General features: G+C 46.8%; 1 protein-coding gene across 1 annotated transcript in view; it reads left to right on the forward strand.

Moving 5' to 3' along the window:
* Positions 1–20,411, forward strand: part of TNFSF15 (TNF superfamily member 15) — a 28,103-nt gene extending 7,692 nt beyond the window's left edge. Inside the window, exons 2-4 of the mRNA XM_040322753.1 lie at positions 12,277–12,301; positions 17,976–18,020; positions 19,876–20,411. Of these exons, the coding sequence (XP_040178687.1) occupies positions 12,277–12,301; positions 17,976–18,020; positions 19,876–20,276 (471 nt within the window). The 3' untranslated portion in view covers positions 20,277–20,411. The remainder of the gene's footprint in view (positions 1–12,276; positions 12,302–17,975; positions 18,021–19,875) is intronic.
* The last annotated feature ends 6,532 nt before the right edge of the window (positions 20,412–26,943 follow it).

Consider the following 26,943-nt stretch of genomic DNA (forward strand, 5'->3'; position numbering starts at 1 on the left):
GGGGGTGTGTGGAGGTGACGGGGGTTCTTAAAAACATGTATTTTTATTATTTATACTATATATATATATATATATATATATATATATATATATATTCTATAAAAAAATAAAAGTGTAAAAACATATACTCAAACATTTCTCAAAAGAGATACGACGGCGTATCTCCAGATACGCCGTCGTATCTCTAAATCTGGGCGGTCGTATCTATGCGCCTGATTCCTAGAATCAGTTACGTATAGATTTCTATTAGATCCGACCGGCGTAAGTCTCTTACGCCGTCGGATCTTAACTGCATATTTACGCTGGCCGCTAGGGGCGTGTACGCTGATTTACGCCTAGAAATATGTAAATCAGCTAGATACGCGAATTCAGGAACGTACGCCCGGCCGACGGAGTACAGATACACCGTTTACGTTAGGCCTTTCCCGGTGTAAAGTTACCCCTGCTATATGAGGCGTACATGCGGCGTACCAATGTTAAGTACCGTTTCCGCGGCGAAATTTGAAAAATTTACGTCGTTTGCATAAGTCGTCCGTGAATGGGGCTGGACGTCATTTACGTTCACGTCGAAACCAATAGGTCCTTGCGGCGTATTTGGAGCAATGCACACTGGGATATGTCCACGGACGGCGCATGCGTCGGGTCATGGCTATTTTACATAACAAACGCCCCCCTGTTCCAAATTCGAATTAGGCGGGCTTACGCCGGCCGATTTACGCTACTCCGCCACAACTTACGGAGCAAGTGCTTTGAGAATACTTCACTTGCCCGTCTAAGTTGCGGAGGCGTAACGTAAATCGGATACGTTGCGCCCGCGCGAAGATACGCCGATCTAAGAGAATCTGACCCTTAGTAGTTAGTATCCTTGTGCTAGCATAAAGTAAAAAAATAAAAAAGTGTAAAAAAATAATAATAATTATAATTGCTTGTTAGCAACCTTGTAAAGTGTATAAAAATATATGTACTGTATATAAAAAAAAATAAGTGTAATATATATATAAAAAAATATACAGTGTATAAAAAAATTAAGTGTGTTTTATATATATATATATATGTGTGTGTGTGTGTGTGTGTGTGTGTATATATATATATATATATATATATTAGGGTGACCACGTGTCCCGGTTTGCCCGGGATCGTCCCGTAATATACACTTTTGTCCCGTGTCCCGGGAGCCTTCAAACCGGGACAATGGAGAGTCCCGGAATCAACTGCCTGCCACACTCACTGCCGCTGCTGCAGCTGTAATTAAATGATTCTAAATCACTGGTTGCTAGGGAAGCCCCGCTTGGCTTGTAGCAACCAGTGACGTCACCGCAGTGTCCCGCTCTCTCTGCGGCCTCCGACTCCACCCCCATCTCCTCCTCCTCCAGCGGCCAGCCGCGGTTCTTGCTGCAGAGAGAGCAGCAGCGTAACAGGCAAGTGAGTCACTCACCGTTAGCGGCACAGACCAAGACCTCCTCCTCCTCCCCTCCAGGCCTCGGTTGCTCAGCTGGACTCGATCCGCCGCCCGTCCTGAGTCCCGACCTCCCGCGAGTCCCGACTTCCGCTGCGCCGCGGCGCCGGCCATCCTTGGAGCAGGGGCAGAAAAGGTAGGTGCAGGGGAGGGGGGGGGGGTTGACCATGCAATGGGGGGAGATATTATACAGTACAGATTACAATTTGCAGGGGCAGCAGAGGTGACAGTGAGGGAGGGGGGAGGGGGGGGTTGCATGGTGCACCCCCCTTTCTCTGTCACCTTTGCTGCCCCTGCAAATTGTAATCTGGACTGTATAATATCTCTCTACCCAGTCCCTCTGTCACCCAGTCCCTCTGTCACCCAGTCACTCTGTCACCCAGTCACTCTGTCACCCAGTCACTCTGTCACCCAGTCACTCTGTCACCCAGTCACTCTGTCACCCTGTCCCTCTGTCACCCAGCTCTCCGTCACCCAGCTCCTCTGTCACCCAGTCACTCTGTCACCCAGTCACTCTGTCACCCAGCTCTCCGTCACCCAGCTCCTCTGTCACCCTGTCCCTCTGTCACCCAGCTCTCCGTCACCCAGCTCTCCGTCACCCAGCTCTCCGTCACCCAGCTCCTCTGTCACCCAGTCACTCTGTCACCCAGTCCCTCTGTCACCCAGTCCCTCTGTCACCCAGCTCCTCTGTCACCCAGCTCCTCTGTCACCCAGTCACTCTGTCACCCAGTCCCTCTGTCACCCAGTCCCTCTGTCACCCAGCCCCTCTGTCACCCAGTCACTCTGTCACCCAGCTCCTCTGTCACCCAGTCACTCTGTCACCCAGTCCCTCTGTCACCCAGTCCCTCTGTCACCCAGTCCCTCTGTCACCCAGTCACTCTGTCACCCAGTCCCTCTGTCACCCAGTCCCTCTGTCACCCAGCTCCTCTGTCACCCAGTCCCTCTGTCACCCAGTCCCTCTGTCACCCAGTCCCTCTGTCACCCAGTCACTCTGTCACCCTGTCCCTCTGTCACCCAGCTCTCCGTCACCCAGCTCCTCTGTCACCCAGCTCCTCTGTCACCCAGACACTCTGTCACCCAGCCCTCTGTCACCCACTCCCCTGTCACCCAGCCCCCTGTCACCCAGCCCTCTGTCACCCATCCCCCTGTCACCCAGCCCTCTGTCACCCACTCCCCTGTCACCCACTCCCCTGTCACCCACTCCCCTGTCACCCAGCCCTCTGTCACCCAGCCCTCTGTCACCCTGCCCTCTTTCACCCTGTCCCCTGTCACCCTGTCCCCTGTCACCCTGTCACCCAGTCCCCTGTCACCCAGCCCCCTGTCACCCAGCCCTCTGTCACCCAGTCCCCTGTCACCCAGTCCCCTGTCACCCAGTCCCCTGTCACCCAGTCCCCTGTCACCCAGCCCTCCGTCACCCTGTCCCCTGTCACCCAGCCCTCTGTCACCCACTCCCCTGTCACTCAGCCCTCTGTCACCCTGTCCCCTGTCACCCTGTCCCCTGTCACCCATTCCCCTGTCACCCATTCCCCTGTCACCCAGTACCCTGTCACCCTGTCCCCTGTCACCCAGTCCTCTGTCCCTCTGTCACCCAGTCCTCTGTCACCCAGTCCTCTGTCCCTCTGTCACCCAGCCCTCTGTCACCCAGCCCTCTGTCACCCAGTCCCCTGTCACCCAGTCCCCTGTCACGGGCCCGCTGATTTCATGATACGCCCCTGCCCCCAAAACTGGCAAAAAAAATATGTAAAAAAACGTATTTTTTTTGGGGGGGGGGGGTGTCCCTGAATGGCAGTTTGGAAATGTGGTCACCCTAATATATATATATATATATATATATATATATATATATATAGTGTCCCATCATTGGTATCAATGGGGGCAATAGTGTCCCATCATTGGTGTCAGTGGGAGGAATAGTGTCCCATCATTGGTATCAGTGGGAGGAATAGTGTCCAATCATTGGTATCAGTGGGAGGAATAGTGTCCCATCATTGGTATCAGTGGAAGGAATAGTGTCCCATCATTGGTGTCAGTGGGAGGAATAGTGTCCCATCATTGGTATCAGTGGGAGGAATAGTGTCCCATCATTGGTATCAGTGGGAGGAATAGTGTCCCATCATTGGTGTCAGTGGGAGGAATAGTGTCCCATCATTGGAGTCAGTGGGAGGATTAGTGTCCCATCATTGGTGTCAGTGGGGGGGAATAGTGCCCCATCATTGGTATCAGTGGGAGGAATAGTGTCCCATCATTGGTATCAGTGGGAGGAATAGTGCCCTATCATTGGTATCAATGGGGGGAATAGTGTCCCATCATTGGTATCATTAGGAGGAATAGTGTCCCATCATTGGTATCAGTGGGAGGAATAGTGTCCCATCATTGGTATCAGTAGGAGGAATAGTGTCCCATCATTGGTTTCAGTGGGAGGAATAGTGCCCCATCATTGGTGTCAGTGGGGGGAATAGTGTTCAGTGGGAGGAATAGTGCCCCATCATGGGTTGCAGTTTGGAGAACACTGATCTAGCAGAACACCCTTCTCCACCATTGACTCATCCAGACGTTCCTCTTCCTAGAATATATGAGGCATATTTTTACCTCTCAAATGCAGAACTTTCCATTTATCAACATTAAACCTGAATCGTCACACAGTTGCCCAATCAAACACTGAGGTCTGCTGGTAAGTTGGAGACGTCCAATAAGAACGTTATTCCGCAAAATCGCTTATTATTGTCTGGCCTTCTACCAGAAAATGCTAATGACTTCCTCCTGGAATGTGTTGCAAAACATTCCTCCCCCTGAAGTCACACGCTCCTTTTACTGGCACATCTCTGATTTCAAAATTCATTTTCTATTTTTTTAATATAATTTTCATTTTTTTATTTCGAATCCAAATTCAGTTTCAAAATTTTCAAATTAATTTCCGCATTTTTTAAATTCAAATACATTTTCAATTTTTTTTATTAAATAAAAAAAAAAAATCTAATTCATTTTCAATTATTTAAATATAATTTTCATTATTTTTTTTTTATTTTTTTTCAAATTGTTTTTCCTTTTTTTTTTTTATAAACTCTTTATTTTGTTTCATTATAATTTTTTGGGGAATTGTGGTCCAGATTCACGTAGAACTGCGGCGGCGTAACGTATCGTAGATATCGTAGATACGTTACACCTCCGCAAGTTTTCATCGCAAGTGCCTGATTCACAAAGCACTTGCAATGAAAACCTACGCTGGCGGCCTCCGGCGTAAGCCCGCGTAATTTTAAGGGGCGTGTGCCATTTAAATTAGGCGCGCTCCCGCGCCGGACCTTACTGCGCATGCTCCGTTTCAAAATTCCCGCCGCGCTTTGCGCAAACTGACGTCATTTTTTCGAACGGCGACGTGCGTAGCGCAATTCCGTATTCCCGGACGTCTTACGCAAACGACGTGAATTTTTAAATTTCGATGCGGGAACGACGGCCATACTTTATACAGCACATACGTGTGCTGTGTAAAGTTAAGGCACCCAAAACGAGGACTAAATTTGCGACGGGAAACTAGACTAGCAGCGACGTAGCGAAAGCGAAAAACCGTCGAGGATCGCCGTAACTCCTAATTTGCATACCCAACGCTGGTTTACGACGCAAACTCCCCCCAGCGGCGGCCGCGGTACTGCATCCTAAGATCCGACAGTGTAAAACAATTACACCTGTCGGATCTTAGGGATATCTATGCGTAACTGATTCTATGAATCAGTCGCATAGATACTCTGAGGCCCCGTACACACGACAGAGTTTCTCGGCAGAATTCACCGAGAAACTCGGTCAAAACCCGGATTCTGCCGAGAAACTCTGTCGTCTGTACAGTTTTGGCTCGATGGAGCCGCCGAGGAGCTCGACGAGAAAATAGAGAACATGTTCTCTATTTTCTCGTTGTTCTATGGGAGAAGGCGGCCCGCCGAGCTCCTCGGCGGCTTCATCCCAAAACTCGACGCCAAGCACGTCGAGTTCCTCGGCCGTGTGTACGGGGCCTGAGAGATACGACAGCGTATCTGAGATACTCCGTCTTATCTCCGCTGTGAATCTGGCCCAAAGTTACTATTGCGTTTTGGATACATCCGAATCATCACCTTATTTCACTTATATACCTTACTGGGCCAGATTCAGCAAAGAATTACGCCGGCGTATCCATATATACGCCGCGTAAATTCAAAGCTGCGCCGGCGTATCTTCTTTCTGTATTCAGAAAGCAAGATACGCCGACATTAGCCTAAGATCCGACCGGCGTAATTCTCTTACGCCGTCGTATCTTAGGGTGCATTCTCACACTGGCCGCTAGGTGGCGCTTCCGTCGTTTTCGGCGTAGAGTATTCAAATTACCTAGATACGCCGATTCACAAACGTACGTGCGCCCGGCGGTAGTTTTTTACGTCGTTTGCGTAAGGCTTTTTCGGCGTAACGTTGCTCCTGCTTCTATGAGGCGCACGCAATTTTAAGTATGGACGTCGTTCCCGCTTCGATTTTTTAATTTTTTACGTCGTTTGCGTAAGTCGTCCGTGAATAGGGCTGGACGTAATTTACGTTCACGTCTAAACCAATACGTCCTTGCGGCGTACTTGGGAGCAATGCACACTGGGATATGTACACGGACGCCACATGTGTCGTTCGTACAAAACGTCAATCACGTCAGGTCATCAGACATTTACATAAAACACGCCCCTCCCTTCCACATTTGAATTACGCGCGCTTACGCCGGCCCCATTTACGCTACGCCGCCGCAACTTACGGAGCAAGAGCTTTGTGAATACTGCACTTGCTCCTGTAAGTTGCGGCGGCGTAGCGTAAATACGATACGCTGCGCCGCTGTAACTATGCGCGCCCCTACTTGAATCTAGCCCACTGTATTTATTTAATTTTGCTTCTATTTCGAATCCAAATTCATTTTTAAATTCAAAATAAATTTTTAAACGTTTCAAATTCAATATAATTTTCAATTGTTTTTTTATGTTTCTATTTTGAATCCAAATTTAGTTTAAAATTTAGTTTCAAAATTTTCAAATACATTTTTGAATTTTTAAAATTCAAATAAAATTTCTAATTTTTTAATATAATTTTCAAATTTTTCACATTCATTTTCAATTTTTTCAATATAATTTTCATTTTTTTTTTTCATTTTTCAAATTCTTCTTCAATTTATTTTAAAATAAACTACTTATTTTGTTTCATTATAAAAAAAAAATTGTGGGGGGGAGGGGGATTCATTGCAATCTGGATACATCCAAATCTTCGCATAACGAAAATTCCATTCCAATTCTAGATGTATGCGTTCAGTTAAAGCGAAGTGCGGCTACGTAAACTTTGCACAGTCTACAATCGGGATGATGGGGGTGACGTGACTGCAGTCATTGGATGGAAAAGTTTTATGGAGCTGTTAACTTCTATAAATACACCTTTCTCGTGATAAAAGAAAAGAAGAATCAGCAATTAAAGGCGACCAATGACAGAAGAGCATTGTCACCTGATGCTGCTGGATACATAAATAAAAATAAGGATGTTTGTTTTTGTTTTTATAGCTCACAGGAAGTGACAAGGACACGGCATTTCTGGCAGGGTCAACATGTATTGTTCTGTACTTGCTGAAAAAGAGTAAAAAAAAATGTGATATATAAATATATTCTTTTTAGGTTTCGAAATGCTTTAAAAGAGATCTTTTACCTTGACCCCTAGGTGAGACCTTCTGTCCTCTGACTTCTGGCTGGGGCTTCTCTGACCCCTGTTTGAGACCTTCTGTCCTCTGACTTCTGATGCCTGAGTGAGACCTTCTGTCCCCCAACTCTTGGCTGTGGCTCCTCTGACTCTTGGTTGAGACCTTCTGTTCCCCTACTCTTGTCTGGGGCACCTCTGTCCCTTTGAGACCTTCTGTCCCCAAACTCTTGGCTGGGGCTCCTCTGACCCCTGGTTGAGACTTTCTTTCCCCTAACTCCTGGCTGGGGCTCCTCTGACTCCTGGGTGAGACCTCCTGTCCCCCGACTCCTGGCTCGGGCTCCTTTTAACCCCTGGTTGAGAGCTTCTGTCCTCTGACTTCTGGCTTGGGCTCCTCTGATGCCGGAGTGATACCTTCTGTGGCTCCTCTGACTCTTGGTTGAGACCTTCTGTTCCCCTACTCTTGTCTGGGGCACCTCTGACCCTTTGGTGAGACATTCTGTCCTCAAACTCTTGGCTGGGGCTCCTCTGACCCCTGGTTGAGACTTTCTTTCCCCTAACTCCTGGCTGGGGCTCCTCTGACTCCTGGGTGAGACCTCATGTCCCCCGACTCCTGGCTCGGGCTCCTTTAAACCCCTGGTTGAGAGCTTCTGTCCTCTGACTTCTGGCTTGGGCTCCTCTGATGCTGGAGTGATACCTTCTGTCCCCCAACTCTTGGTTGTGGCTCCTCTGACCCCTGGTTGAGACCTTCTGTCTGGGGTCTCCTCTGACCTTCTATTCCCCAACTCTTGTCTGGGGCTCCTTTCACCCCTGATTGAGACCTCTTGTCCCCCAACTCCTGGCTCGGGCTCCTTTTAACCTCTGGTTGAGACCTTCTGTCCTCTGACTCCTGGCTGGGGTTCCTCTGACACTTGAGTGAGACTTTCTGTTCCCCAACTCTTGGCTGTGGCTCCTCTGACTCCTGGTTGAAACGTTCTGTCCCCCAACTCTGGTCTTGGACTCCTCTGACCCCTTGATGAGACATTCTGTCCCCCAACTCTGGTCTGGGGCTCCTCTGACCCCTTAATGAGACCTTCTGTCCCCTGACTCCTAGCTGGAATTCCTCTGACCCCTGGTTGAGACTTTCTTTCCCCCCCCAATTCTTGACTTTCCTCCTTGTAATTTATGCAACCACTGAGTGATTTCAGTCTCAGACCCAACTTCATCACAACAGCCAATCCTGCCCACTACGACAAATGTAAGCAGGCTGCCCATGTTCCATACATGCGGCTCATCAACGTATACTCCCCCCAAGATGGCTGCTCCATGGGGGTGTGCTGCCGCAAATTGAGAAAACCGGGACCGGGGGGGGGGGCTGCCATGAATTGAGATAGTTCTTCCTGCCAGTAGGAGTAACAATTAAAAAATGTAACCAACCCTTGCCTACACATTGATGCTCTTCCCGGAGCATGCTGGGACTGTGACGTCATAAGAGGCCTATATAAATCGCTGTGCACCGCACACCCGGCATTCCAGCGGGAGGGAGCGTTGAGTTAACATCGAAGAAGAGAAGAAGGCGATGCAGAAGACTGGGCCCCCACTGGTGAAAGAGCTGAAAGAAGACAGCGGTGGTGCCTGGCAGAAGAGAAAAAGAACCAGAGAGCGGGAGTAGAGAGCGGAGAAGTCGGAAGAAGACCCCCCGAAGTCGGAAGAAGGGAGAAGACCCCATACTCATTCACATAGGGTGGGGGGCCGGGATCTGGGGGGCCCCTTATTAAAGGGGGCTCCCATATTCTGATAAGCCCCTGCCCACAGACCCCGACAACCAACGGCCAGGGTTGTCGGGAAGGACAAGGTGCTTTGGGGTGGGGAGGCCACAGGGCGCCCCCCTGCCCCAAAGCACCCCCCCATGTTGAGGGCATGCCGCCTGGTACGGCTCAGGAGGGGGGGACGCTCGCCCGTCCCCACCCCCTTTCCCGACCAGCCGTGCTGCGTGCTCGGAAGAAGGGTCTGGTATGGATTTGGGGGGTACCCCCACGCCGTTTTTTCAGCGTAGGGGGTTCCCCTTTAAATCCATACCAGACCTAAGGGCCTGGAATGCTCCTAGAGGGGAACCCATGCCGTTTTTTTTATTTAAAATTTGGCGTGGATTACCCCTGTGGGAGGAAGGGGTTTGCCTTAGAACAGGTTCACACTGGGGAGACGTCCTGTAAAGTTGCCTCACTGTGAACGGGGATCCGACTTGGAGGCGACTTCCATTGAAATCAATGGGTACAGGTCGCCTAGAAGTCGGATTGAAGTAGTTCAGGAACCTTTTCTGAAGTCGGAGCGACTTCAGTAGTGTGCATTAAGACGGCTCCCATTCACTTCCATTCATTTTCTCGACCGCGTGACTTGGGGCGTCTTGAAGTCGGATCCTACCAGTGTGAACCGGCTCTTAAAATTTCGATCTTCAGCTCTGGTCTCTAGTAGTGTACTGATTATGCTAACAGCTGTCCTGCTGCTTCTCCTTGATTTAAGTAAAATTTGTGTTCAAGGACAGCATTTTTGTTCCCCCAAAGCCCACGGCATGTTATACAAAACCAATACACCAGGGTGTACCAAAAAAAGTGCACTAAAGTTTGCCTTGTGGTCTTCGCCCCAAGGGGAAGGACACTTCCTTGACCACCTCCCTCCCCCCCTGGGGTGCAAGACTCCTGAGCAGGGCCAAGACACACTCAGATCCACCTAGCCAAGAGGCCCAACTGAACTCGCTTCTCATGATCAGCCGACCAACGAGAACTAGGTGAGGGGCTTTCCCAAAGAGATACCCCAAGGCAGGGGAATAAGGAAACCTAAGGGTCATACATCCTCCCCCTAGACTTTAGGGCAGGCCGTAGACCTATACCCTACAATCCTGAGTGAAAAATACACATATAAGTGCATTGTCACAGTTGACACTACTAGGTGTCCCAGACAGAGGTTGCTGGGTGCTATAGGGCCCCATGATCTTTAGTTACGTCCCTGATGTTGACTGATAAATATCTTAAAATCCTTCATTAGAAACAACAGACACTGTTCACGTGGATTGAGTGCACCTATAGTTACTGTGATATCTTACGTAAGTCGCGCCCAACGTGTTTTGTCTTCTAGACTTCATCAGGAGCACAGGATACATCTACATAGCTTAATAACCACAAATTTGCCTATTCTGTGTATTAAAATAAATTCAAAATTCTGCTCACATTTAGATTTTTCTTGCATTTACTTTTTATACATATATTTGTTTTAGGTGGTTTTATTTTTTATCTGTGACTACAGATTACAGTAATCGGCAATGGCAGTATAATATAGTCATAATGATGTGGTTACACCGTATTGTAAAAACCATGTCAGGAGTTGATTGAACATGATTTTATGAGCTTACGTAATACCATGAGAACATGCAAAGTAAAATAAACTAATCAGTAACATACAGTAACCAATCAGGAATCATGTTTTATTGCCTAACGCTGCTAGATGATGACCTGGCACTAAATCGTTTTCAAAGTTGTTATTTTGTAACCAGAGCCAGAAATATCAGCTTGTTTTTCTTTGAAACTCTAGTAAATCAAATTCTTTCATTCGGTTCACAGTCACGTCTAATGTTCAGGAATTTTATGGCCAAAAAATAGTTAGACGTCTACAAGTGTCTGAAAGAAGAACTGCCTTTGTTTTCCATAACGGGCCTTAGTTTTCCTAGTCAATCAAATGGCTTCTGAGGGTTTAGAGAAGCTGAGGGGCTCTCTCAAAGGGAGACACCCCAAGGCAGTGGAAGAAGGAACCTAAGGACCGCACATCCTATTGACGTGTAAGCAGGGCTCCCATTTTGCTGCCAGCCCCCCCAGGATGCAAGACTCCTGACCGGGGACAAGGCACATTTAGGTCCAACAGACCCCACTCCTCATAGTCAGCCAAAGCCGACCAAGGAGAATTAGGTGAGGGGTTTTCCTGAAGAGAGACACCCCAAGGCAGCGGAAGAAGGAACCTAAGGACCACACATCCTATCAACGTGTAAGCAGGGCTCTCATTTTGCTGCCAGCCCCCCCAGGATGCAAGACTCCTGACCGGGGACAAGGCACATTTAGGTCCAACAGATCCCACTCCTCATAGTCAGCCAAAGCCGACCAAGGAGAATTAGGTGAGGGGTTTTCCTGAAGAGAGACACCCCAAGGCAGCGGAAGAAGGAACCTAAGGACCACACATCCTATCGACGTGTAAGCAGGGCTCTCATTTTGCTGCCAGCCCCCCCAGGATGCAAGACTCCTGACCGGGGACAAGGCACATTTAGGTCCAACAGACCCCACTCCTCATAGCCAGCCAAAGCCGACCAAGGAGAATCAGGTGAGGGGTTTTCCTGAAGAGGCAGCGGAAGAAGGAATCTAAGGGCCACACATCCTATCAACATGTAAGCAGGCCCCCCATTCTGCTGCTAGCCCCCCAGGATGCAAGACTCCTGAATTACAGTCAAGGCACATTTAGGTCCAACAGACCCCAGTCCTCATAATTAGCCGAAGCCGATCAAAACAAATTCGTTGAGGGGCTCTCCCGAAGAGACACCCCAAGGCAGTGGAAGAAGGAACCTAAGGGCCAGACATCCTATCAACGTGTAAGCAGCCCCCCCCCTATTTTGCTGCTAGCCCCCCAGGATGCAAGACAACTGACCGGAGTCAAGGCAAATTTAGGTCCAACAGACCCCACTCCTCATAATCAGCCGATCAACGAGAATTAGGTAAGGGGCTCGCCCAAAGAGAGACACCCCAAGGCAGTTGAAGAAGGAACCTAAGGGCCACACATCCTTCCCCCTAGACCTCAGGGTAGGCCAGAATACCTACACCCTACCAATTCTGAGAATTGGAGAAGCTTGATGAGCTTCTCCTGCACAGGAACAAGGTAGGGTACACACACCTGCAACGTGGAGGACCTCCACCATCATTGGTCACCCATGTTCTCCAGGCCCACCTCTGGAAATAAGGAATGTCCACATGTTCAAGCCAATCATATATTCTCTGGTGTTTTTAAGGATTACAGAGCTGCATTTTTTGCCTAGAGTTCAGCTTTAGGAATTGACACATGGCAATTGTTTGTTCTATGCATTAATATTATTGTATAAAATACATTTCTTATTCAGTTTTTTCTTTTTTTTCCAGACTGAAAGGTCCCCTCAGATGAGCGGTATGTTACATTTAAGCTTTCTTTAAAGTGATATTAAACCCTCAATTTTTTAAGCACTTTAATTGGCTGATTTAATGCATTACTGAGTAGGCCGCTTTTATATCTTTCAATCCTTGCCCGTGTTCCAGTGTAAGCCGGTGCCATGACCTCTGCTCCAGGTTTCAGGGTGGCTCCTTTCTCCTATGGAGCCACCCTTGTATGCAGAGTCTAGACTTGTGTCTCCCTACGCGCTGTGCACATCACTAGAAACACACAGCCCCCATAGCCTAGAGTGGCCTGCTCCACCCTCCTTCTTTCCCCATCAATGCCCAAACTAACCGCTGGCTGGAAACTAAACTTAGGCTAGGAGCTCTGAGGGGGACCAGAAGTTCAGGGAAGCAGCACAGAGAAAGAGAACAGAAATTCAGGGAAGCAGCACTAAGACTGGAAGTTCAGGGAAGCAGCGCTGAGTGAGACCGAAAATTCAGGGAAGAAGCACTGCTTACATAGTGTGTATACCCCAGGAGTGTATACCCCTGGTCACACCCATGGATTTCTGTGGACTAATTGCTGACAATTTTTAATAATGCACCTGTACTCCCCACCGCATTCCTAGGAGGCCCTAGCTTTATATAATTTTATTTATTTTTTTACGTCTTTTTTTTTCTCTAACCCAGGGGAAGGAGTTAGTTAAATTCACAATAGATCCAGTGTTTGTGCCATACAATTTGTTTATATAGCCCTTCCCCCGGATTGACAAGGCTGGTGTCCAAGAGCATCTCCATTGTTCCTCCATCCAGAGTGTAGGCACTCTAATACAGAGTGCTACTGGCTGGATCGCCTGGATGAAAAAAAAAAAAGTCTAAAAAGAAAACGAATGCAGTCATCACATTTAAAGGATTGGTAAACTGCATTATACTCTATTTTTTTTTTATTATTATTATTGTTTTTGGGTTTAATGCCATTTTACCTCCAAGACCACTTGGCTGAAATGCTCCTCCTCGAATATTCCTCAATGTAGAAAATGAAGGAATTGGCAGAGCTAAAGGATGAGAAAAAAAAACAAAGCCAACGACCTGAGCTCATTGAAGATTTGTATCTAGGTTGGACTTTTTTTTTTTTTATGCCAAAGGATTTTCCAAAATGAACCAACGATTTCAGAATCTACGTCATAAAAAGGGACTTTTTTTTACTATAATTTGCAGAGTGACTAATGAATGTGTCTTATATGGTTAAAAATACCCCTGGATGTTATTACATCATTTCACTTAGATATAAATGAATACAACTGTGCGGCAATTAAAGCGGCACAATTCCTCCCACTGTTACCAGCGATGGGGCAGAATTCTTTCTACTATCATCAATGACAAGGTACTAGTCATCTATAAGCAGGGGCGTTGGGAGGGGGTGGCAAGGGGGGCTTAAGCCCCGAATGTGACCCTGAAAAGCCCAGAGTCTATGGAATGCTGCATTCCATTGTTAGCCCCGAGCGCCGGCCGCCGGGACCGATCTGATCGCAAGTGCGGCCGAAAGTAGCCGAGTGCCATAGCGGCTGAAAGTGGCCGAGTGCCAAAGCGGCCGAGAATGTCCGAAAGTGGCCGAGTGCAGCCAAAAGTAGCCGAGTGCCATAGCGACCGAGTGTAGCCAAAAGTGGCCGAGTGCCATAGCGACCGAGAATGTCCAAAAGTGGCCGAGTGCGGCCGAAAGTAGCCGAGTGCCATAGCGACCGAGTGCAGCCAAAAGTGTCCGAGTGCGGCTGAAAGTAGCCGAGTGCCATAGTGACCGAGTGCAGCCAAAAGTGGCCGAGTGCGGCCGAAAGTAGCCGAGTGCCATAGCGACCGAGTGCAGCCAAAAGTGGCCGAGTGCGGCCGAAAGTAGCCGAGTGCCATAGCGACCGAGTGCGGCCAAAAGTGGCCGAGTGCGGCCGAAAGTAGCCGAGTGCCATAGCGACCGAGTGCAGCCAAAAGTGTCCGAGTGCGGCCGAAAGTAGCCGAGTGCCATAGCGACTGAGTTCAGCCAAAAGTGTCCGAGTGCGGCCGAAAGTAGCCGAGTGCCATAGCGGCCAGGAACATCCGAAAGTGGCTGAGTGACGTGACGTCCATCTTAGTCTGCAGGCTCCAGAAGGCAGGAACGATACATCCCCGCTCGGGCGGGGGGGCGTCTCTCCTCTCCCTCCTTGGCTCGGCTCCTCTGACAGTGAGGAGTGACTGACTGAGGGCCTGCTGTGACCACGGCTGAGCTGAGGTAGGTCAGACGCACAGTGTGTGTATGTATGTCATTGTCAGTGTGTGTAGGTCAGTGATCAGTGTATGTAGGTCAGGCAGGCCAATGTATGCAGGTCAGGCAGGTCAGTGTAATGGTCAGTGTCAGGCAGGTGTGTTTACTGGTCAGCATTGATGGGCACTGGTAAGTCACACAACCCCTCCCCCCCTGGTCTTTTTGCCACCTAGCAACGCCCCTGTTGATAAGGCATTATTTACTCCCACTGGAAGCCAAGACATTTTCTGTTCCCTCTGGTCACAGTACTGCCCAGGGTAACCACGTCTGATTGAATTTTTCCGACGATTCCTTGGCAATTGCTACAGTTTCCTCCAATTGGTGAATGTTCTCTATGGAACTAAACCATTCCGGGATGGAGGGAATATCCTTCGATTTCCAGTGCCTGGGAATCAAGACTTTCGCTGCGTTCAGTAGATGTCTAGTCAATGATTTTTTGTAATATTGCATGGAGCAGTCCGCGATGTGGAGTAAGCAACATGCAGGCGTAAGAGAGATTGTGGTATCCGTAATGGCTTTGATCAATTCACACACCCTGTCCCAGAAAGGTCTCAGACAAGAGCACTCCCACCAAATATGAACAATGGTGCCCGGGTCTTGCTCGCATCTCCAGCAAGAATCCGATGTCAGCGGGTACCATTTTTTTATTTTGTCCGGAGTAGCATACCATTGTGTTAGAAGCTTATACGACATGCAATCTCGTGCTAATCACACACTTATGGGCAAAAATGCAGGCACGTTTCCATTGCTTATCAGTAAAGTTTGTTTTGAGCGCCTTTTCCCATTGTACTCGTATTCCGGGAGCTATCCCCCCCCCTGTCTAGTTGGAGCCAGGAGTACGTAAGAGAGGTAGATCTCGGAAACCGGAGCTCCAGCCAGGCAAGTTTGTACAAAGGGAGTTAGCGGTCTAAGCAATTGTTTTTTAATCTGGGAAACCTGTGTATAGTTATGCAGCTGGCGGTAAGTCCAAAATGAAAGAGAGCTCTGAGGATTTTTATCTCTTTTTAGGGAATCAAAGGATTTTAAGGTATTAGCCTCAACACAATGTATCATTAAGAGGGGCATCGATTGGTCAGTGGGTGCAAAAAAATGTAGGTCCATCCCGGGCATGAAATCCGGATTACGAGTAATAGGGGTAAGCGGACCGGGACATGAGGACAATTTATGATGTTTCATCATCGTATGAAACACTCTAAGCGTGGACCCCACCAAGGGATGTTGCTGCAAACTCTGCGGAAGTTTCCCCCAAGGAATCCAAGGTAGGAATCCAAGGTGTAATGTGGAAGATGCTTCCTCCAATGTAACCCAATCCTTTTGCCCCCTGCTAGATGTATCCCGGAGTGATAGAGTTTAAAATCAGGCAGGCCTATACCCCCCTCATCCTTAAGTTTTGAGAGCGTATCCAGCTTTATCCGAGGTTTTTGCCCCTTCCAAATAAAAGAACGTACAATAGCCTGAAGTCGTTTAAAAAAAAGACCTGGGAGTGGATAAGTAAAGTGTGAAAATGATATAGGACTCTGGGTAGAATTACCATCTTCAGTATGGCAGCTTTGCCAAACCAGGAGAAAGGTCTAGAGGTCCAGCCTTTAAGATCTACTTGGATTTTTTTTAACAAGGGGAGGAAATTAATGTTATAGATATCCCCAAAGTTAGCCGCCAGTTTAATTCCTAAATAGGTAATAGATTAAGTTATCCACTTAAACGAGCAGGAAGAGCGTGCACTCTCTAAGGAATCAGATGACAGTGTAAGATTAAGGGCTTCCGATTTAGAGTCATTAATTCTCATATTGGAGATATAGCTGAAAATTTTGAAAGCTTTAGATAGGTTCGGAATTGAGTCGTGAGGCCGTGTCAAAAAAAATAAAAGATCGTCCGCACATGCTGCCATTTTAAAGTCACACTGGCCTATCTGGAAGCCTTGTACCTCCGGGTTTGCATTGACTGTGCGAATAAAAGGTTCTAAAGATAAAATAAATAAAAGAGGGGAAAGAGGACATCCCTGCCTTGTGCCATTGTTTATATCCACTACTTCTGAAAGGGTGCCATTGATTTTAAGCTGTGCCCGAGGTTTATAATATAAAGCTGATATCCACGCCATCAAATGCGATCCCAACCCAATATGTCTACAAGTAGCAAACATATAGTCCCAGGCGACACGGTCAAAGGCCTTCTCCGCATCAGTTGAGAGGAGAAGGCCCTCAATTCCCCGGGTATGTGCGAAATGAACCAGATTAAGGGCTTTTATGACATTATCCCGTGCTTCCCTTCCTGGCATGAATCCCACCTGTTCTGGGCCTATAAGTTTTGAAAGGAAATGTGTCAGTCTAGATGCCAATAATTTTGCCAATATTTTTAGGTCCAAATTCAACAATGAAATCGGCCTGTAACTTGTACAGTCAGTAGGGTCCTTCGATGGTTTAGGGATCAATGTTACATATGCCGTCGTAAAAGTGCAGAGTTTCTTTACTAGAGTTCATCCAGAGGTTGCCAGGGGTTCCGTGGAACCCTAGAGTTCCTTCAGAGGTTGCTAGTGGTTCCATGGAACCCTAGAGTTCCTTCAGAGGTTACTAGGGGTTCCACCAGATGTTGCTAGGGGCTCCTCCAGAGGTTACTAAGGGTTCCATGGAACCTTGGGGTTCCTCCAGAGGTTGCCAGCAGTTCTGTTGAACCCTAGGGTTCCTCCAGAGGTTGCTAGTGTTTAAATGGAACCCTAGGGTTCCTCCAGAGGTGTCTAATGGTTCCATGGAACCCTAGCATTCCTCCAGAGGTTGCTAGGGGTTCCATGGAACTCTAGAGTTCCTCGAAAGGTAGTTGCTACGGGTTCCTCCAGAGGTTACTTGGGGTTCCATGGAACATTAGGGCTCCTCTAGAAGTTGCTAGCAGTTCTGTGGAACCCTAGGGTTCCTCCAGAGTTTGCTAGTGGTTCCATGGAACCCTAGGGTTCCTCCAGATGTTGCTAGGGGTTCCTCCAGAGGTTGTTATGGGTTCCATGGAATCCTAGGGTTCCTCCAGATGTTGCTATGGGTTCTATGGAACCCTAGGGTACCTCCAAAGGTTACTATGGGTTCCATGGAACTTTAGGGTTCCTCCAAAGGTTGCTAAGGGTTCCTCCAGAGTCTGCTAGGGGCAGTGGGCAATTTTTGCCTTTTAGATAAGTTCCCACTGACACCATTGATCTTTTTAGCCATCTTTAAGGGGGTAACTCTTTCCAATGCCCACAAGTGTAAGGAGCATTCTTCCCACTGACCGTCACACTGGTGTATCATAAGTTCTAGATATAGTATTAATTAGCAGTGTTTCCTTGAGGATGGAAAGTTTTTTTTAAGGGTTCCTCTGTGTTGAAAAGGTTGAGAAAGGTTGATTTAGTGTTTTACTGATATACCTTTGGTAAATAATATATATATATTTTTTTTTAAAGGAAACCCGATTTGGAAGGACTTGAAACCAATGGCTCATTTAACAGGTACTTTATGATGTGACCATTTTGAATCTTCTTCAATTGGTTACTACTACATGACGATCTCTTGAAGTGTTTTACTAGTAACGTTTTATTGTACATTCTACACACCTGTTTAGTGTTAGAGATGACATCATTAGTATGCAACAGCTAGTAAAGTCCTAAAATTAGCTCCTGAACATTATGGAATATCAGTGTTTAACCATGTTTATAAGATGTAGACATAACACGGTCACATATTGGTTGATATGTTTATAGAGTAACTTACTTAAGGTTTTGACCCATATAGTATAGTAGTATACAGAACTGAGGCAATCCATATTTTATATGCTTATTTATTATATTAGTAGTACTTATGCCGGAATTTCCGACAAGAAAGGTTCGATTTGAGCTTTTGGTCGGAAATTCCGACCGTGTGTAGGCTCCATCTGACTTTTTTGGTCAGAATTTCCTACAACAAAAATCTGAGAGCTGGTTCTCAATTTTTCCGACAAGAAAAGTTATTGTCGGAAATTCCGATTGTCTGTATGCAATTCCGATGCACAAAAATCTTACATATGCTCGGAATCAATTTGATGCATGCTCAGAATCATTGAATTTTTCTTGGCTTGTTGTAGTGTTGTACGTCACCGAGTTCTTGAAGGTCGTAATTTTGTGTGACCGTGTGTATACAACACAAGTTTGAGCCAACATTCGGTCGGAAAAAAATCCACGGTTTTCTTGTCGGATTTTCCGATCGTATGTACGCGGCATAAGGTTTTCTTTAGAGATATAGAAACTTAATACAGAGAGTTTTCGGTTAATAGACCCAACAAGTGCCCAAGCCAATGATGTCAGGATCTAGCTAGAAAGTTAGATCCATCAATCATTTTATAGCTCTCTTCCTACTCCCATCCTAAGATAATGGCTATCATTGTCTCACATTACTCTCTATAAGCAGGGCCGCTGTTGGAAATCATGGGGCCCCGTACAGCCTACCTGACGGGGCTCCCCTTGACCTCCCCCTCGGCCACGCCCATGACCCTGTCAGTTATTGAGATATCTATTAGGCAGCTACAAATTTCACCCTGGTTATTGACAGGAAAGCTCTAAAATAAGGCATCTCTACTCTGGACAGGTGCAAGGAAATTTCTCTATATAGGTGAAAGTGCATTTTGGCCCGCCCCCTCTTTCTACAGCTACACCCCACCCTGGTAATGTTATGTCACCCCCATCCTCCAGCTACCCCATGCTGGTACTGCTGTCCCCCCCCCCCCCCATCCTCCAGCCACTCCACCCTGGTACTGCAATCCAACTCTCCCCAGCTGCTGGACAACATAATGCCGAGTACACACGGTCGTAATTTCCGACAGAAAAAGTCAGATGGGAGCAGGTTCTCTATTTTTCCATCGGAAATTCCGACTGAGCTTTTCCCGATGGAAAGTCCGGCCGTGTTTAAGTGGAGTGTGGAGTGTCGTGCTCGCCCCCTCCCTTGGACTACAGGAGAGTCAGGACGCTCTCTACGTTGCAGATAGAGAAAGGAGCTGTGTGTTAGTGGGCGTCCTGACTCTCCTGTAGTCCAAGGGAGGGGGCGAGCATGACACTCCGCACCAGGGAGAAAGCCTCGCATTACTGTGTGGAGTTACAGACAGAAGAACAGGAAGTGAGGATTTCTCAGAAGAAATAAGGACATTTAAAAGCAAAATGGAAGGATAAGGTAAAGGAAGATATTTAGGAAAACAATTTTTATACCTTTACAAACCCTTAAAGCTTTAACTAATCTCTTGAAACAACACTGAATTTGTCTCACTTTGGACTTTTTCTGTACATTGTAAATTAAATATCATGCTGGATCCCTTAGAACGTGTGTTTTCTTCCTCAGCACCGGGCCCTTATTTAAAGGCAGAGCCAAATGATACTTTTCTACATTGGCAATCTAGTATTGGGTTGGCCTTCGTAAAGGATGGCATGAAGTATGAAAACAAGTCAATCCACATTAAAAAAAATGGATATTATTTTGTCTATGCTCAAGTGTCCTTGAAGACTCCTCACGAATCCAACAAAGATCCTTTTGAATTGAAGATCATAAAGGAGAATAACAACTACCCTGAGGCGGAGGTTCTTTTCATTGGAAAAATACACAAAAACGGACAGCAGACCTACTTGGCTGGCCTTGTTAATCTACGTAATGGTGATCGGCTGAAGGTTAATGTGTCTTTTATTGACCAAGTAGACATCTATTCTGAACACAAAACTTTTTTTGGTGCCTTCTGGGTTATGTGAAACTATCCTGCAGATGTGAACAGTTTATCTTCAAGCTTTTTATTATAGACTCCGATGTTAATTTATAAGTCATCTTGCTTAAAGCGGAGTTCCGGCCATAATTTCACTTTTTAAATATAAATACCCCTGTAATACACAAGCTTAATGTATTCTAGTAAAGTTAGTCTGTAAACTAAGGTCCGTTTTGTTAGGTTGTTACAGCATTTAGACACTTTATAAAATAGAAATTGACTGGGGCCATCTTAAGTGTGGGCATCATGAAGCCAGACTGTATGACTTCCTGGATTTCAGCCTTGCAGATCTAGCACATGCTCAGTGCTGCACAAGCAGTGTCAGATCAGGTTTCAGCACCTGTGCTGTCCAAGTCACATGATTCTTTGAGACTGGGGAGTGCACAGACTCCTGGAAAGTTACACCCACTACATTCCCAGGAGTCTGTGCGGTGTAGGTTAGGAAACATTAAGCACCTAGGTGCAGGAAGTGGGAAGATTAACTATTCTACCTAGCAACAACACTTTGAAGGCATCTAAAAAAAAAAAAAAAAATTCGCAAAGGACTAATGACATTTTTTCAAAACTACTGATGTAATGTTATATTTATGGGTGGAACTCCACTTTAAAAATGTAAATTCATTATTTATTGCTTTTTCTGTCCTTGACATTGAATGCCAATTCATTATAGGTAAAGAAAAAAAAAATGTATACTTTTTACATGCTTTATTCCTTCAAAGCGCAGATACCATATACTTGTCAATCATAAATATTTATGTCCTTTGCAGTTCCCTTCATCGGTAGTTCCCGGCCTCAGTCCTATGTGTAAAAATCAGCTAGAAAATTGCTTGGATACCCCAATTTTACATATTCAACCACTTCAATACCGGGCACTTTCGCCAGTTTTGAGCTTTCAGCGCTGTTGCACTTTGAATGACAATTGCGCGGTCATGCAACGCTGTACTAAAAAATCCAATTTTTATATTTTTTTCCCCACAAATAGAGCTTTCTTTTGGTGGCATTTGATCATCTCTGCGTTTTTTATTTTTTGCTAAACAAACTAAAAAAGACCGACATTTAAAAAAATAAAGGCCCGGATTCACATACATCGGCGCATATTTATGCCGCCGTAGCGTATCTCCTTTACGATACGCCGACGCAGCGCAGAGAGGCAAGCACTGGATTCACAAAGCCAGTGCTGCAAAAATCTCCAATGGGTCTCCTAGGCGTAAGCCGGCGTATGTGGAAGTGGGCGTGAGCCATGCAAATGAGGCGTGACCCCATGCAAATGATGGGCTGAGTCTCAGACAGATACGTATAATGAACGGCGCATGCGACGTTCCGTGGACGCATCCCGGTGCGCATGCTCAGAATCACGTCGCAGCTACTCCCTAAGATACGCCGGATCACTGCCTACGGCGTGAACGTAACCTACGCCTAGTCATATTCACGTCCTACGTAAACTACGTAAAATACGTCGGTCCTGAATCGGCGTATCTCCCTCATTTGCATATGTGAATAGAAAATCAATGGGTGCGCCAAATACGTCTAGCGTAAATATGCGCCCACTCTACGCCGGCGTAGGAAAGTTACGTCGGCGGGATGAAGCCTATTTTCAGGCATATCTTAGTTTCTGAGTCCGGCGCATATTTGCACTTACGCGTCGTATCTCGAGATACGTCGGCGCAAGTGCTTTGTGAATCCGGGCCAAAATGTTTTTGAGGACTGAGGTTGGGAATCGCGGATCTACATCACTAACCTCATCTTAAGGAGGATCCATCCCCCCCCCCCCGTAGTTTGGTTGGGTTGGCATTTTCTGGTCAGGTCAGGAGAAGGCCATGCCTGCCAAACTAGGAGGCAATTATTTGTGGCCTTTGTAAAGTAATCTCAGGGGTTTCTTGTAGAGGACTAATAAAGGCAGGACTGGTTCTGTCATGATGCACTGTAATTGTCTTATTTTGGATTTAACATTCCTAGTAGTTTTGATGAATGAGACTGTTCCTTCAACTGCCCATATCGCTGCCCTCGCGCCAATGGAATGGAATCAATAGGGGCACACAAGTGGGTATCAGTAGTGCTGACCCAGATCATATGATGGAGTGGACCTTTCCTAACAAACATACGAAGATTACCGTGCTGGAAGAGATTTTTTTATAAGGGATACTTCTTTATGTTGTAACTGGATATGTAAACCCAACTGAAGAGACACTACTAAATACACACATTTCTTGGGGTGCCACCTTGACGCTTTGGTGAAATCTAGTCTTATTTAATCCCCCCCCCCAGGAAAAGCCTTCTATTCTATTTTTTATTGTTCCATACTTCAGGGGTGTAGATAAGGAGGGGGAAAGGGGGGGTCCAACCCCCGCTCACCCAGAGCATCCATGGCACTCCAGCTCTCTCTGACAGTCATAGCATGCTGCCTAATTAATTCCCTATACAGTGGAACCTCGGATTGCGAGTAACGTGGTTAACAAGCTCTTTCGCATTACGAGCATTGTATTTTTAAAAATCGTAACTTGTATTGCGAGTGTTGTCTCGCAAAACGGGCACGATTCAGGCCAAAGCAGTGTACAGTACGGCGTTTGGCCATGAGGTGGGGAGGGGGAGCCGACCCTAGAATGGCACCGTTTAGAAATGTTCGGAAACACTGTTCGGGACACTGAAATATTCTGATGCCCTTTACACACGATTGGTCCATCCGATGAAAACGGTCTGATGGACCGTTTTCATCGGTTAACCGATGAAGCTGACTGATGGTCAGTCGTGCCTACACACCATTGGTTAAAAAAACGATCGTGTCAGAACGCAGTGACGTAAAACACAACGACATGCTGAAAAAAAAACAAAGTCCAATGCTTCCAAGCATGCGCCGACTTGATTCTGAGCATGCGTGGATTTTTAACCGATGGTTGTGCCTACTAACGATCATTTTTTTCCTATCGGTTAGGAATCCATCGGTTAAATTTAAAACAAGTTGGCTTTTTTTTAACCGATGGATAAATAACCGATGGCGCCCACACACGATCGGTTTGGACCGATCAAAGCGGTCCATCAGACCATTCTCATTGGTTTAACCGATCGTGTGTACGCGGCCTGAGCCTTTCCGAGGTTTGCCAAGGTCAGCCGAGGTGTACTTGGGCCTTTCCGGCCATTTCCGAGGCTCTCCAGTGCCCCCCCCACCTCTGGCCGCATGCGGTATTGCATGCCATTGAAGTCAATGCGGAACAAATTATTTTAGTTTCCATTGACTTCAATGAGGAAACTCGCTTTGATATGTGAGAACTTTGGATTTCGAGCATTCACCTGGAACGGATTATGCTTGTAATCCGAGGTTCCACTGTAGTTGCTGAGGTTGAGCCTCCCAGGAAAAGCCTTATATTCCATTTTTTTATTGTTCCATACTTCAGGGGTGTAGATAAGGAGGGGGAAAGGGGGGTCCAACCCCACCCCCCCTCCCAACCAGAGCATCCATGGCACTCCAGCTCTCTCTGACAGTCACAGCACGTTGCCTAATTCATTTCCTGTAGTTGCTGTGGCTGAGCCCAATAGAAAACTTCAGGGGTGTAGATAAGGAGGGGGAAAGGGGGATCTAACCCCCCCACCCAGATCATCCATGACACTCCAACTCCCTCTGAGGCCCCGTACACACGACAGAGGAACTCGACGTGCTTGGCACGTCGAGTTCCTCGTCTCGTTTTGGGATGAAGCCGCCGAGGAGCTCGGCGGGCCGCCTTCTCCTATAGAACAACGCGGCCAACGAGAAAATAGAGAACATGTTCTCTATTTTCTCGTCGAGCTCCTCGGCGGCTCCATCGAGCCAAAACTGTACAGACGACAGAGATTCTCGGCAGAATCCGGGTTTTGACCGAGTTTCTCGGCGAATTCTGCCGAGAATCTCTGTCGTGTGTACGAGGCCTCACAGTTGCAGCATGCTGCCTAATTCATTTTCTGTCGTTGCTGAGGTTGAGCCCCCCAGGAAAAGTCTGCTATTCAATTTTTTATTGTTACAAACTTTAGGGGTGTAGATAAGGAGGGGTGTAGGTAGGTCCAACCCAATCCCCCCCAGAGCTAGGGTGACCACATTTCCAAACCACCATTCAGGGACACTCCAAAAATCAGCTTGTGCTGTAACGAATCAAAGCACAGTGATTGGACACAAGAGGCAGGATTTATGATTTCTCCAATCACAAGCAGGGGGCGGGGATTGTGCTCCTCCAGGCATTCCCGGCCAGGACAAGTACTGTCAGTGAGTAAAGCAGTGATGTGGCGGCCTTTTTTGGGGGCATCAGGTTGGCCCAGGGGGTGGCTGTGTCAGTTTCATTCCGGGACACTGTATTGTCCTGGAATAATTGTGCCCGGGACAGACCTGAAAAATGCGGGACTGTCCCGGGCAATCCGGGACACGTGGTGATCCTAGCTGAGCCCCCTATAGAAAAAGCCTTCTATTCCATTTTTTATTGTTCCATACTTCAGGGGTGTAGATAAGGAGGGGGAGAGGGGGGTCCAACCCCCCCCCCCTCACCCAGATCATCCATGACACTCCAACTCCCTTTGACAGTTGCAGCATGCTGCCTAATTCATTTCCTGTAGTTGCTGTGGCTAAGCCCCCCTAGGAAACGCCTTCTATTCAATTTTTTTATTGTTCCATACTTCAGGGGTGTAGATAAGGAGGGGAAAAGGGGGATCTAACCCCCCATCCCCCCACCCAGAGTCTCCATGGCACTCCAGCTCTCTCTGACAGCCGTAGCATGCTGCCTAATTCATTTTATGCAGTTGCTGTGGCTGAGCCCCCCTAGGAAACGCCTTCCATTCAATTTTTTTATTGTTCCAAACTTCAGGGGTGTAGATACAGTGGGGGATAGGGGGGATCCAGGAGGAAGTGAGAAGCTGATTGGCTTATATGCTGCACCAGATTTTACGCTCTCCGGTTCTAGTAAATCTCCCCCTATGTGTCTGTGTTTTCTAATGAACCTCCCCACCGGCACCAAGGTGTTCACAATAGACTTTTTTTTTCTACGTCAAAAGAACGGTTGTTTTCCCAAAACCGCGGTGGGATTAATATATGTTACCAGTTTAGATGTATATAGTACTTAGCAAGGTGTATTTTTCTCTTCTGTGAAGAGTAAGTCAATGTAGAAAACATTCTTTTCAATCTCTAATGCCAAAGAAAATGCAGATATATGTACTGTATATAGATAGATATATATAGATAGATAGATTGCAATATATCATTTTAATGTGAACAATTAAAAACCGAAATGAAAATGCAAACCTCATTCGTTTTTTTATACTTTCGTTTAACCCTTTCATGACTAAGCCTATTTCTGACATTTGGGGCCAGATCCTCAGAGCGAGTATGCCGGCGTATCTACTTATACGCCGGCGTACTTTCAAATTACCCGCGTCGTATCTTTAGTTTGAATCCTCAAACCAAGATACGAGGGCATCTGGGTTAGATCCGACAGGCGTATGGCTTCGTACGCCTTCGGATTCTAAGATGCAATACTTCAGCGTCCGCTGGGTGGCGTTCACGTCGTTTTCCGCGTCGGGTATGCAAATTAGCTATTTCGGACGATCCACGAACGTACGAGCGGCCGGCGCATTCCTTTACTTCGTCTCTAGTCTGCTTTTTCCGGCGTATAGTTAAAGCTGATATTTTGCGGCGTATAGTTAGACTTGCCATGTTAAGTATGGCCGTCATTCCCATGTCGAAATTTGAATTTTTTTTTTTTTTTGCGTAAGCCGTCTGTGAATCGGGATGTACGTAAGTCCCGTCTAGTTAACGTCGACGTCATTTAGCGCAATGCACGCCGGGAAATTTCGAGACGGCGCATGCGCAGTTCATTTGGCGCGGGGACGCGCTTCATTTAAATGAAACCCGCCCCCTAATCGCCGATTTGAATTCCGCCGCCAGAGATACACTACGCCGCCGTAACTTACGGCGCAAATTCTTTGAGGATTCAAAGCAGCTAAAAGTAGGTTACAGCGGCGTAGCGTATCTCACATACGCTGCGCCGATCTATTTCTATGTGGATCTGGCCCTTGGTGTTTACAAGTTAAAATTCATATTTTTTTGCTATAATATTACTTGGAACCCCCAAACATTATATATATATATATTCATATACAGTACAGACCAAAAGTTTGGACACACCTTTTCATTCAAAGAGTTTTCTTTATTTTCATGACTATGAAAATTGTAGATTCACACTGAAGGCATGAAAACTATGAATGAACACATGTGGAATTATACATAACAAAAAAGTGTGAAACAACTGAAAATATATTTCATATTCTAGGTTCTTCAAAGTAGCCACCTTTTGCTTTGATTACTGCTTGGCACACTCTTGGCATTCTCTTGATGAGCTTCAAGAGGTAGTCACCTGGCGCAGCACCCCATCACTCTCCTTCTTGGTCAAATAGCCCTTCCCCCGCCTGGAGGTGTGTTTGGGGTCATTGTCCTGTTGAAAAATAAATGATGGTCCAACACTAAACGCAAACCGGATGGAATAGCATGCCGCTGCAAGATGCTGTGGTAGCCATGCTGGTTCAGTATGCCTTCAATTTTGATTAAATCCCCAACAGTGTCACCAGCAAAGCGCCCCCACACCATCACACCTCCTCCTCCATGCTTCACGGTGGGAACCAGGCATGTAGAGTCCATCCGTTCACCT

Source organism: Rana temporaria, chromosome 9, assembly GCF_905171775.1.
Source record: "Rana temporaria chromosome 9, aRanTem1.1, whole genome shotgun sequence".
Taxonomy (NCBI): domain Eukaryota; kingdom Metazoa; phylum Chordata; class Amphibia; order Anura; family Ranidae; genus Rana; species Rana temporaria.